Consider the following 13,655-nt stretch of genomic DNA (forward strand, 5'->3'; position numbering starts at 1 on the left):
GGAAAGGGTTACAATAATTCAAGCGTTACAGTTTAAAGAGGAGATTGTTGAGGGGGAGACCGTGTGAAATTACATAAAATATTTAATGGTTCCAACAAGATAATGATGGGATTAGAGGTTAGAAATTTGAACTAATTAAAACAAAATGTAAATCCAATATTAAAAAGTGATAGGCACCTGGAATAATCTGCCAACTTTAGGTACCTGCAAATGCCTTTGGATGTTGGGCTGAGAGTTTGGTACTAGAAGGACAAGTTTCAGGCCAATTATCTTTTTTCACCGTTGGCTTTTATGTTCTTGTTTCTTGGGTATTGATTGAGGACTGTCGAAAGGTCCTGTGCATGATGCAGCCGTTTAGCGTGGGTTAATGTGGATTGTAATGTTGTGTTCTTGTACTTACTGGATGGACCATTGCAAGAGGTTGAACACTGAATGCTACTACCTTTGATCATGCGGGCCAACTTGCCCTCACCAGACACAGAGTCTTGTGGTTTCCTTCATTCTCTGGGCACCACTGCTCTTGGGTAGGCTGGTGCGTGCTACAGCACATCTTCTCTCTGCTTCCTCTGGTACTCCGTAGGGTCCAGTATATGTGATGAGGGCAAGCAGTCACGTGCATTTAAAGGCGTAAATCTACCAGCTCAAAGGTGTGAGATGCACGTGGGATTGTAGAGACAGGGCAGCTTCAATGTGTGTTCTGCTGGGCATCGTGTTCTGGCAGTTTTTGGTTCCAGTTGTCACAGTGGAACTGAGACAGTCCTGTCCAGCACCAAGGCAGCTAGCCAATTGGTCAGTCTTTGGTACCTTACCAGTCGCTCGATCTATCCAGGGGAGTTCGAGCCACATAGTGGTTCCCAATGTTGCAGGCAAACCTCCCAACTGTGGGAGTTTGACTTCCGTATCAGGAGTCCGGAACCAGCACTCTCGAATTACTTGTTAATTATCTAATTGAGATGCTGGAGGTGAGTTGGAGTGAGTTTCAACGACTCTATGTTTTGGGTTGGGTGTTTAGGGTTTTATCCACGGTGGTGACAGGACAAATAGTGCATGGTTCTTGGGAAGGAGTAGGCTCTGTGACCTCTTCCCATTCCATTTCATTCCCTGCTCTCTGCTGTTTTATTGTAAGGGTTTTTACTGATGTGTTTTGATTTCTTTGCACTTGTTACGGTGAGAAGAATGCTGTAGGCCTGGTGCCTGAGTCTGATATACACAGACGATTTTCAACTTGCTGCCTGGGTGGGAAACTGACGTTGGAAATCGCCCACCCGTTATAGAAACCGTCTATTCATTTCTATTTCCAAGTTGAAAATACACCTCACTTACTTTACATTAACTGAAGAGGCTGCCATATAAATTGTGTTTGGGTGGGGAGAGGAGAAATTCTTGGCTTCTGATAAATAATCCCTTTCATTAAATGAGGCCCTGGAGTGTCCTTTGTGTTCTAGGATCAATCCAAAGCTTTTCCCTTCTGTTCAGTTGAAATTACTGTTCAAGCAGTGTGCTGCAATTCAAGCTCTCAATTCCGTGAAAACCAGCGATTTCTTCAAATCCTGGATCAGTAAAAGCCCAATTAGAATCCCATTCAAGTTCACCAGATTGCAGTGCCAGATAACCAGTCGGGAAAGACTCCAATTTGCCCACAATTGGAATGCAATCCTGTCCCCGCACCTGTAGTGTTTGGGAGCAGCGTTACCAGGAGTAACACACTGCGGTTAATTTTACCCCTACCAGTCCCAGAGGGCGAGGGTCTGAGCTGGGAACATGCACTGGTGAAATGTACCCAACAAAGTCGATCAAGACCTCTTGAAACACGCTTGGAGAGTACTTTGTGCAAACGTTGAGTTTTTCCAGGTTGAAACCAGTGTACATATTTTAGTAATGACTTCGTGTCTTCATTGCAGCTTTTTATTTATGTGTAAAATTCGCTCTTCTCACTGTGCACACCCTCCATGAGATCCGGTACGGTTCTTCCCGCATGACAGGATCTCTGGGATTTTGTCCAAACAGACTGCGTTCTTTACTAAATCTTCCATTATAACTGCTGGTCCAGTTCCTCTCCTACAGAGCGTTGAATTTATTATCAGCCTGCAGGAGTGGAACTATCCCACCAGGCTGACTGTAGGATAGCTCATTTCACTGTTTGAAATTGCCCGTAAACTGCATCCAGCTCGCGGTGCTCTTCGTCACGGGGGTCGCTTGGCTCAGTGTTGGTTTGCTAACTTGTGACATTTTAATCAGAGGTGCCTGGTATATTTCTGTCTCAGTTACTAGTAATGGGAGAAAGGAATGCTGCCTGCAAAAGTGTTGTATCAGAATGTCCAGTGGCTTTATGGACTCCTTTCATTGAGGATGGGATATCCATTCTGATATCCATGTTATTTTTCATTTGTAAACTAACAGCCTAGCTTAGCAACTATTCTGCCGTAGTTGTACTAGTAGAAGGTGCCTCTCCCTCAGGTCCAGGACCCACTGGTTGTTTAAACCCCAGCCCCCTGTGATGTTGCTGTGCTTTCCAAGATGTTGGGTATGCAGAGTTCAGGTGGGGTTGGTTCCCTCACTGGCTTGACTTGGAGACCTGTTGGACACTGAGACTGCGTATTATTTTAATGATCTGTTTTTCCTTCTGTAATTTGGATTAGTACGCCTATTGAGCTTGCTCAGCCAGCTTCGTCAACAGCCAGCCCTGCCTATGCTGCTATGCCTGCTGCTTCAGCCATTCGGCCCGCTGTTGCTAACCTGATGGCATCGCCGATGTCGCCGCCTGCTGCTGCCAATCAAGACCGTCCTGCTGCCCCGGCCTCGCCTGCTCTGCAAAGGTATCGGATTTTCTGCAAGAAAGATTGCTGATGTGTACATTTGGTAATGCCTCGGGTAGACAGGACTCGCCTTGCCCCACTGAGAGAGGCCTGAAAGGACTCGACTGCTCCCACATCCTTGTTTGTTTAGCTGCATGTGTGTGTGCAGGTATAACTGTGACCTTAACGGCGATTGATTGATCTGTACTGATGTGGGCAAAATACACGCTATGGGGGATATTTTGGTGAAAGGGTGAAAACAGGCGCTAAGTTGGTGCTGTGTTAATAAGACACGCCTGTTTGAAAGTCTGGCTTTAGCACGCAAGTTTGGGGCTAATTGATGATTACCATGATTTAAACCTGGAGGTGCTAAAACAGACACCTGAAGATTTAGCACTCAAGTGCTGTTGAGAAGCAATTTTCGTGGAGCTGTATGCGCAGCCTCCATGCAGCCACTTCCACTGAAAATGCGTTTGAGGATGGCTCAGGGACCGAGGGAGAGGGCCCACAGGTTCTGGGACGCAGCACTGGAGCACCTGGCGGAGGAGGTCCAGAGGAGGAGGGATGTCCTGTACCCGCAGGCAGGGGGGAAGGAGTCCACCTCGCCCTCCTGTTCCTCTCTCCTGCAGCAGCTGGTGCTGCTCTGTCTGGCCTCGTGTCCTCCTCCCATTCATCGTCCAGACCAAGGGGGACCCCGAGCAAGATGTCGAACACCTTTCCCCTGGTGACTCCTACAAGGTCTCCAATAAGGTGGAGTAGCCCAGCACTCACTTTTTTTAGGTGAAGTCCTTGGAGAATTTCTGGAATAAATGTTGATAGAGTTGGTGAAGTCTTGACAGAGTGTCCCAGAAAGTCTCCCGATGTGTTTCAAAAGTCCTCTTCAAACCTCCAGCAGCGAGTGAACAGTGAAAGCTGAGCATCGCTTTAATTAGCGCTCGAAATCCTCAGCAACGACCTGTTTACTCCTGTTCAGCTGGTCGCTGCTAGGAGAGGGCGTTGGGACAAGCGCGCTCCACCAAAATGCCGTGCAGCCTCGTTAATGAGTGTTAGCAGACAATTTAATTATCAATCAGACCCTTAACGATCCTCCGGGCAGCCATTCCGAGCACGCACTTCAACTCCTTTACCAAGAGGGCATCTTGCACTAAACGTGGGCTAAACTGGCGTTGCAGTTCAAGACCCCCCCTTGGCCAGCCGACAGGAGTGGAACTATCCCACCAGGCTGACTGTAGGATAGCCCATTTCACTATTAGAAATTGCCTGTAAACTGCATCCAGCTCGTGGTGCTTTGGAGGCTCTTTAGAGCCTAAAGTATCCAGGGAAAATCGCCCCCTTAGACTTTAGGTATGCATGGCAGCCTCCTGGGCGGGAACCCTACCAGCGGGCGGGAACCCTACCAGCAAGCGGGATCCCGCCATTGGCCCCGAGGAAAATCCTGGCCATGCCACAGTGGAATTGCCATGCAGCCCCCAAAGAGGTGTGACCATTCAAAGGGGCAGAAGATCCCCGATGATGGAGAAGGGGAAGGCAGCTTTAGTGCCTCGCAGTGGACCCAGGCCTACAGATAAGGGAATGTTCCCTAATGAGAGGGAGATGTGGCTACTGTGGGGTACTCTTTCCACCCCCCCACCCCCCAAAAGGTGCAACAGGGGTCATTCTTTCACCACTACCCTAGGGATAGTGTCCCTGTAGGGGGAGAGTGTGCACTCTCTATATGCGGCAAACAGAAAGTACTTCTGAGGATTTCTCCGTTAGATTTGGAGACTTTAAACTGTGATGGGTTTCTGCACTTGTTGGACTGACCCCAGCTGACAAAAAAATTGGTACTTTGTGTCATGGATAAATTCTGTACTGATTGTTTTTGCCCAAGGGTTTCCTTGTGTTTATTCACTATCTACAGGCAGGGGATTATATTCCATAATAGAACATAGATGTTTACAGCACTTGGCCTATTGTGTCTGTGCCGGCTCTTTGCTAGAGCAATCCAAAACTTATCCCCTGCCCTGCTCTCTCCCCTTTGTCCTGTATCTTCATCCACTTCTAATGTTTATCTGCTCATCCCTTCTCTCCCTCAACTATTCCCTGTGGTAAAGCATTCCATGCTCTAATAAGTCACTGTGTAAAGTAGTTTCTCCTAACCTCTCTTCTCACTCTTTCAGCGACCATTTTAAATTGATGACCACCCATGGACTGACTCCCCAGCCGGAGGAAATAATCTTTCATATTTCACCCCAGCAAAACCCTTCATACATTAACAAATATCTAATAAATCTCTAGCCTTCTCCGCTCCAGTGGAAATAGTCCCACTATCTCCTCTCTCCTCATAACGATAGTTTCTCAACCTGGAACCATCTTGTTAAATCTATATTGTTAGTGCTCTTTGGTTTTAATGTCCATTCTATAATGGGGTGCCCAAAACTGCACACAATATTCTAACGCTGGCCTAATCACTGCCTTGTACACATTTCAAAGTGTCATAGAGTCATAGAGTTATACAGCACGGAAAGAGGCCCTTCGGCCCATCGCGTCCATGCCGGCCATCAAGCCCTGTCTAACCTAATCCCATTTTCCAGCATTTGGTCCATAGCCTTGTATGCTCTGGCATTTCAAGTGCTCATCCAAATGCTTCTTGAATGTTGTGAGGGTTCCTGCCTCCACCACCCTTTCAGACAGTGAGTTCCAGATTCCAACCACCCTCTGGGTAAAAAAGTTCTTCCTCAAATCCCCTCTAAACCTCCTGCCCCTTACCTTGAATCTATGCCCCCTTGTTATTGACCCCTCTACTAAGGGAAAAAGCTCCTTTCTATCTACCCTATCTATGCCCCTCATAATTTTGTACACCTCAATCAGGTCCCCCCTCAGCCTTCTCTGCTCCAAGGAAAACAAACCCAGCCTGTCCAGTCTCTCTTCATAGCTGAAGCGCTCCAGCCCAGGTAACATCCTGGTGAATCTCCTCTGCACCCTCTCCAAAGCAATCACATCCTTCCTATAGTGTGGCGACCAGAACTGCACACAGTATTCCAGCTGTGGCCTAACCAGCGTTTTGTACAGCTCCATCATAACCTCCCTGCTCTTATATTCTATGCCTCGGCTAATGAAGGCAAGTATCCCATATGCCTTTTTAACCACCTTATCCACCTGTTCTGCTGCCTTCAGGGATCTATGTACATGCACAACCCTCTGATCCTCTGTCTTACCTAGGGTCTTACCATTCATTGTGTATTCCCTTGCCTTGTTAGTCCCTCCAAAGTGCATCACCTCACACTTTTCAGGGTTAAATTCCATTTGCCACTGTTCCGCCCATCTGACCAACCCATCTATATCGTCCTGCAGACTGAGGCTACCCTCCTCGCTATTTACCACCCCACCAATTTTCATGTCATCTGCGAACTTACTGATCATGTCTCCTTGCTCTTGAACTCTGTTCCTATTTATAATACCTAAAATGCTATTTGGCTGTTTCATGGCTTTATCTCCCACGCACTCGCATTTGCAACCCTAGTTCTCTTATTCACCACACCCTGCAGCACCTTTCCCTTGAGTTTATCCTGCGTGTTGTGAATTTGGCTCTGCTGCCTCTCTGCCCGGGTTCAGTCTGGTTCCTGTTTTTTTGTTGTTGCAGAAGTTGGCTCCCACTGCGTATATTTACTAGCGCAGTAGCAGGACCTGGGAGTGCAACAATGAACCTCCCTTCTGATCTCCGTGTCTTAAGCATGTGTACCCCTTTAATCGCTCCGAAGGTGGTTGGAGTTAACAATAGGCGAGGCATTGTTTGGTTCGGTTCGTAAGCTGCTTTGTCCCATAGTAGGCAAAACATACAGAACATGGAGTACGATGGAAGTCGCTTGGTACAATCAGTTCAACTTTGGTTTACATACCAACAACAACAATAACTTGTATTTGATATACCTATCAATTCATCCAATGAAAAGCGACGAGTTAAGACAGTAACTATAGGTTTTTATTGGCTAAATAACAGAGCCCACCCTCGTGGGTGATCGGATCCAACAAGGAGGAATACCAGCCAGTCGACCACCTTTATACCTGGGCAAGTAGGTGGAGCCATGGGCGGAGTCAGCAGTGGTCAGCCCAGGTATAACAGCGTGACAAGAGGCGACCTCGTGTAGTGATACAACAGTGTAAACAGTGATAACCATAGTGTAACGATATAACAGTGATAACCATAGTGTAACGATAGTGAACGATAAAAGTGGTTTACCACAGTATTTATATAGCACCTTTAACATAGTAAAACGTCCTTAGGCGCTGCACACGAGTATTTTAAGACACAAAATTTGACACCGATCCACATAAGGAGAAATTAGGGCAGATGACCAAAAGCTTGGTCAAAGAGGTAGGTTTTAAGCAGCGTCTTAAAGGAAGAAAGAGAGGCGGAGAGGTTTAGGGAGGGAATTCCAGAGCTTGGGGCCCAGGCAACAGAAGGCACGGCCACCAAAGGTTGGACGATTATAATCGGGGATCTTCAAGAGTGCAGAATTTATACCTCACTAAAATAAAGAACATGCGTACACTAGCCCATTTGGGTGGATTCTTACTAAACAAAGAAAGATATCTTTGCTCTGCTATCTGTCCTGCCCACAGTGCAGAGTGTGTTTCTCCCTCACAGACTGTCTGCTACTTTTCTGACTTCTGGTATCCGAGATTACATAGAATTTACAGCACAGAAACAGGCCATTCGGCCCAACTGGTCTATGGCGGTTTTTATACCCCACACCAGCTCTAGAAGGCACTATATGAACACAAGTTGTCGTTCATTATACTGTTGGTATGTGTGTTTCCCCCCCGACCCCCCCCCCCCCCCCCCAGAACTATAATCAGACCAAATGGTCGGAGGGTTGCTCCATGGCCGATTGACCAGGATGTCGCTGCCCCTGATTGTACCGTCAGGTTGACTGGGCAACATGTTGTAGAAATACATACTGTACATAAAGGTTACAACACGGATACAGACCATTCGGCCCAACCAGTCCGTGTCCGCGTTTACCCTCCACATGAGAAAATAGTTTTAATCATATTTACCTACCCTGTTGCCCTATTCCTTTATCCCATTTTCTTTCATCCAGCTATCCAATCTAAGCTTGAATGTTGACAGTTTCTGCCACAACCACTAACCCTGGCAGTGAATCCCACAGCCTCGCACCTCTCGGTGAAGAAGTTTCTCCTGCCCTCTGTTCTAAATCTCTGACATTTAATCTTGTATCTGCGGCTCCTCATTCTAGACCCCTCAACGACTGAAACATTCTGCTTCTATCTAGCCTGTCCCATCCTTTCACAATTTTAAACAATTTAAGTATATTGCCCCGTAATCTGCATTTTTCTAATGAAAAAAACGTCAAATTTTCAACACTTTCTTCATATTTGTTTTTTCTTTTACCAGGCAGCATCCCAGTGAATCTCGTACTATCTCTGAAGCCTTAGTGTGGAGCCCAATACTGCACAGAGCACAGTAACTGAGGTCTTATTATGGTTTTACATAGGCAGACCAATACCCCGGCATGCTCCTCCTGCACTATGTGGGAAATCAGGACACTTCCTGTGTCCCTGACGACCATGTGTGCGGGAAGTGTATCCAGCTGCAGCTACTGACAGACCGCATTGCGGCACTGGAGCTGCGAATGGATACATACTGGAGCATTCGCGATGCTGAGCACATCGTGGATAACACATTTAGGGAGTTGGTCACACCGCAGGTAAAGGCTGCACAGGCAGGAAGGGAATGGGTGACCACCAGGCAGAGTAGTAGGCGCAGGCAGGTAATGCAGGGTCCCCTGTGGCCATCCCCCTCTCAAACAGATATACCGCTTTGGATATTGTTGAGGGGGGTGGCTTATCAGGGGAAGGCAGCAGCAGACAATTTCCTGGCACCATAGGTGGTCCTGCTGCACAGGATGGGAGGAAAAAAAGCGGGAGAGCTATAGTGATAAGGGATTCTATTGTAAGGGGAATAGATAGGCGTTTCTGCAGCCACAAACGAGACTCCAGGATGGTATGTTGCCCCCCTGGTGCAAGGGTCAAGGATGTCTCGGAGCGGCTGCAGGGCATTCTGGAGGGGGAGGGTGAACAGCCAGTTGTCGTGGTGCATATAGGTACAAACGATATAGGTAAAAACCGGGATGAGGTCCTAAAAGCTGAATATAGGGAGTTAGGAGGTAAATTAAAAAATAGGACCTCAAAGGTAGTAATCTCAGGATTGCTACCAGTGCCCCGTGCTAGTCAGAGTAGAAATAGAAGGATATTTCAGATGAATACGTGGCTAGAGGAATGGTGCAAGGGGGAGGGATTCAAATTCCTGGGACATTGGAACCGGTTATGGGGGAAGTGGGACCAGTACAAACTGGACAGTTTGCACCTGGGCTAAACCGGAACTGATGTCTTGGGGGAGTGTTTGCTAGTGCTGTTGGGGAGGGTTTAAACTAAAATGGCAGGGGGATGGGAACCTGTGCAGGGAGACAGAGGAAAGGGAAGCAAGGATAGAAACAAAAGACAGGAAGGAGAAAAGCAAAAGCGGAAGGCAGAGAAATCAAGGGTGTAAATCAAACAGGGCCACAGTAAATAATAATTCTAAAAGGACTAAGATTGTTAAAAAATCAAGCCTGAAGGCTTTGTGTCCTAATGCAAGGAGCATTCATAATAAGGTGGATGAATTAGCTGTGCAAATAGATGTAAACGGATATGATATAATTGGGATTACGGAGACATGGCTCCAGGAAGACCAAGTCTGGGAATTCAACATCCAGGGGTATTCAATATACAGGAAGGACAGGAAAAAAGGAAAAGGAGGTGGGGTAGCTGACGTAAGAAAACTACTAGACACTTGGTCTGAATATTAAACAAGGCTTTAATCAACTGTTTCACAACATGGATGTCTAGTTGTCCTTCACTAGTTCCTGTTTACAAAATGTCCTAAGCAAGCTGGGCCCATGCCCGAGTATTTATACTCTCCCTGGACAGCGCCACCAGCAGGCCGCCCAGTATTATTTCATAAGTCATTTCTACATGAATGACAAGATTCATGTCATTCTTCCCGCCTGAACGATTGGAAGTCTGGCGGCTTCTTTCTACCGAATTAGTCGGGCTAAGAATAGACACAGTCGTTTGGATCTCCGTCGGTGGCCGGAAGGCACATCTCCTCGGACCGTGTTTTGGTCCCTAGGTCGCTTAGTTCATACTGGTGGGCTGGCAGAGTCCATGTCACCTTGATCGACCTGAGAGGGACTGGGGAGATCGTGGCTCTGGGTGCGGGCCCCCACAGGTGCAGAGCTGGCTTCACCCTGCTCAGTAGTCGGTGACTGACCGGCGTCCTGGCTTCAGGTGGCCATCCCGCGGGGAGCACTCTGTTCCCCGGGTTGATCCGGCGGAATAGCTGGCAAATCCCTTGACGTCTTGGGTAGGGCGTCATCCTCAGAGGAGCACAGGATATCAACGTCATTAATACGGATCCCACCATTGATTGGGTCCGTGGGACTGGTTGGGCAGGGAGCCAGATCCCGAAGTGACACTGCGGATTCCCGGCCATCAAGGTACCGCACGTATGCGTACGTGGGATTGACATCCGTCAGTTCCACTTCGTCGATGAGGGGATCGCTCTTAGAGGATCGGACGAATCTTCGGAGCAGCACGGGACCAGGAGCTGCCAACCATGATGGTAGGGACGTCCCATGAGTGGATCGACGCTGGAAGCTGAAGAATCGTTCGTGAGGAGTAGCATTGGTGGATGTAGAAAGAAGAGACCTGATGGAATGCAATGCGTCAGGGAGCATAGTTTCCCACTGCTGGTCTGATAGGTTGTGTGACCTCAGTGCAAGATGAACAGCGTTCCAAATGATAGCGTTGTATCTCTCAACCTGTCCGTTTCCAATAGGATGATATGGTGTCATTCTACTTGTGGCGATTCCCCATTGGGAAAGATAACTTTTGAGTTTGCTTGACATGAAGGAGGGACCCCGATCAGAGTGGGTGAAATTGGCCGTACCGCAAAGGAAAAAGACCTGATCGAGGCATTTGATCACTGGAAGTAAGCATATTGGGACAGGGGAAAGCAAAGGGAAAGCGTGAATATTCGTCCACCATTGTAAGCAAGTAGGTGTTTCGCGTTGAGGAAGGCAGTGGCCCTTTAAAGTCAATGCTGAGTCGTTGCATAGGCTGTGTAGCGTGTATGAGCAAGCCATCCGATGGACGGAAGAATTGCAGTTTTAATTCCACGCAAATTCTACAAGTGGAGCATGTTCTTCTCACGTCTTCCATAGAAAATGGGAGATTTTTAGATCACACAAAGTGTAACATATGGGTAACGCCAGGATGGCATAAGTCAGTATGAAGATCCGCAAGAGTCGAAGTTGACATGGAAGAGCAGAATGCACGCGTGAGGGTATCCGGGGCCACATTCTCTTTGCCGGGTCGATAATGTATGGTGTAGCCAAAGGCAGCCAATTCCATCCTCCAGAGCTGTATTTTGTTATTCTTGATCTTAGTGCGTTTCCGGTTATCCAGCATAAAGGCCCACGGAGCGCTGATCGGTTATAAGCGTGAAATGGCGACGAGCGAGAAAATGACTCCATTTACGTACTGCTTCGATGATGACCGTAGCCTCCTCGACAGGAGGATAATGGAGCTCGCTACACTGCAAAGTTCTGGACAGAAATGTAACGGGTCGACCACCTTGATTCAAGGTAGCCGAGATCGCCACCTCCGATGCATCGCACTCGACCACGAAAGGGAGATTTTCATCGATGGAACGAAGCGTGGCTTTTTCCAGTTGTTGCTTGAGGAGGTCGAAAGCTGAAATAGCCTTGCCTCCAACGGAAATGACTTAGCGTGAAGCAGGGGCTGGATCTTGTCGGAGAAGTGGGGTATCCACTTTGCATAATAGGCGAACATGCCGAGTGCCCGACGAAGAGAGCAGAGATTCGTAGGAGGAGGGAGCTCCTGAAGCGGACGAAGTCGCTCCAGATCGGGTTTGATGACACCATTGCCCACCCAGTAGCCAAGGATGTTGACTGATGGTACTGATTTCACAGATTTGGACTCATTTAAGGTTAAGTTGCGACGACGGAGAGCGTCAAGAAATTTCTGGAGATTGGCATCATGCTCCTTCTGGTCATGACCAGCAATGGTGATATTATCCCGATATGGAAAAGTGTCCGTTAAGTTCTCCTGTTTGACTAGGCTATCCATTGCCTGTTGAAAGACGGCCACCCCATTGGTGACCTCAAATGGAAGGCGACAAAACTGGTAAAGTCGACCATTGTCCTCAAAGGCCGTATACTTTTTGTCAGAGTCCTTTAACGGTACTTGATGGTATGCGCTCTTTAAGTCAAAAGTTGAAAATACCTTGTAGTTGGCAAGGTTATTGACCATATTATCAATGCATGGTAGTGGGTAGGCATCCAGGTCGGTGTACTGGTTAATAGTTTGCAAGTAATCGATGCAAAGACGTTTCTTGTGTTGCTTCAGAGGATTTTTAACAATGACGACTTGAGCCCGCCAGGAAGATGAACATGGTTCAATGATACAGTCAGCTAGAAGGCGAGAGATCTCTGCCTCGATAAAGGATAGATCATCTTGGCTGAAACGTCGTGATTTAGTGACTATGGGCTTACATCGGGGGGAAAGATTGGCAAACGAGGGCTCGTTGAGCGAAGCCGCCGAAAGCACACAAAAAGGTACTTTGGAAATAGTAAGCTCCAGCTTTGACCCTCCAAACTCAAAAGTGAGTCTTTTGTGTTGTTTCTGGAAATCCTGTCCCAGGAGCACATCACTGCATAGGTTTTTGAGCACCCCGAGCCGGGTGGAGAAATAAGTGCGGCCATTGAGAATAAGGTTGACAAGACAAAAGCTGGAAGAGTTGGTGGTCAGTGTCGTCAGAGCCACTGCAATTTCCCTGTCCGAGGGGTAAATACGCAGTTGTAACTTACTGACAGCCTGCTCACCGATGAAGCTGTCAGAGCTGCATGAGTCGATTAGTGCACTCAAAATGTGTCCATTTACCGAAACCTTCGTGGCTGCATGGGACAGGCTTTGGGGAAAAACAACTGTGATGGGAGGAGGAGCAGTTTTACCCTTGACAGTTGTAACCTTAGTAGTGGCTCTTGGGGGAGGAGCAGTTTTATAGATAGCAGCTGTAACCTTAGTAGTGGCTCTTGGGGGAGGAGCGGTTTTATAGGTAGCAGCTGCAAAATGAACAGGGGCTCTTGACTGGTATACCTTAGAAAAGTAACCTTTCTTACTGCAATGATTGCAGGTTGCGTTACGAGCAGGACAAAATTTCCTAGGAATGCACCTCCATTTCCTTCCAGATTGCCAAGATGCCACTAGGGCAGGGTCGTCATCAGTGAGGGCTTCTAGGGTAGGGTCATCATCAGCTAGGACAGAGTCGTCATCAGTAAGGGCTTCCGCCCGAGGCCCATTGGAGGAGTCACCAAAAGTGATAGCAGTTGGCCGTGCACATGGTAAAAGATAGGCATCTGCAATTTTTTTGCTGTCCAGAGAACATGCTTGGTCATAGGCAACTTGTAACTTGAGGGTTTTATTCTCCAACAGACGCTGGCGTATGAAGGGAGATGCAATTCCATTAATAAAGGAATCACGAATTACCTCCTCCTGGTACTGCTCAGCTGAGACAGCTTTGAGATTACAATCCTTGCTGAGCCTGCGAAGCATTTGAAGGAATTCGTCAAGTGATACCTCGGGTTGTTGTCGAGTTGTGGCCAGTGGATGCCAAGCAAAAATGTTGTTTCAGGCCTTAACATATAATTGCTGTAGTATTTGGATAGCGGAGTCACAGTCTACACAATCTTCGATATAGTCAAACACATGAGGGGATACATAATTGGCAAGTAT

At 47.6% G+C, this 13,655-nt stretch overlaps 1 protein-coding gene across 1 annotated transcript in view; it reads left to right on the forward strand.

The window, feature by feature from the left end:
* ldb3a (LIM domain binding 3a) overlaps positions 1 to 13,655 on the forward strand; it is a 210,520-nt gene that overhangs the window by 131,994 nt on the left and 64,871 nt on the right. The window contains exon 8 of the mRNA XM_085970260.1: positions 2,640 to 2,816. Coding sequence (XP_085826386.1) covers positions 2,640 to 2,816 — 177 coding nt within the window. The remainder of the gene's footprint in view (positions 1 to 2,639; positions 2,817 to 13,655) is intronic.

This window comes from Somniosus microcephalus, chromosome 29 (assembly GCF_052327205.1).
Source record: "Somniosus microcephalus isolate GS21.2 chromosome 29, FLI_Smic_1.0, whole genome shotgun sequence".
Taxonomy (NCBI): domain Eukaryota; kingdom Metazoa; phylum Chordata; class Chondrichthyes; order Squaliformes; family Somniosidae; genus Somniosus; species Somniosus microcephalus.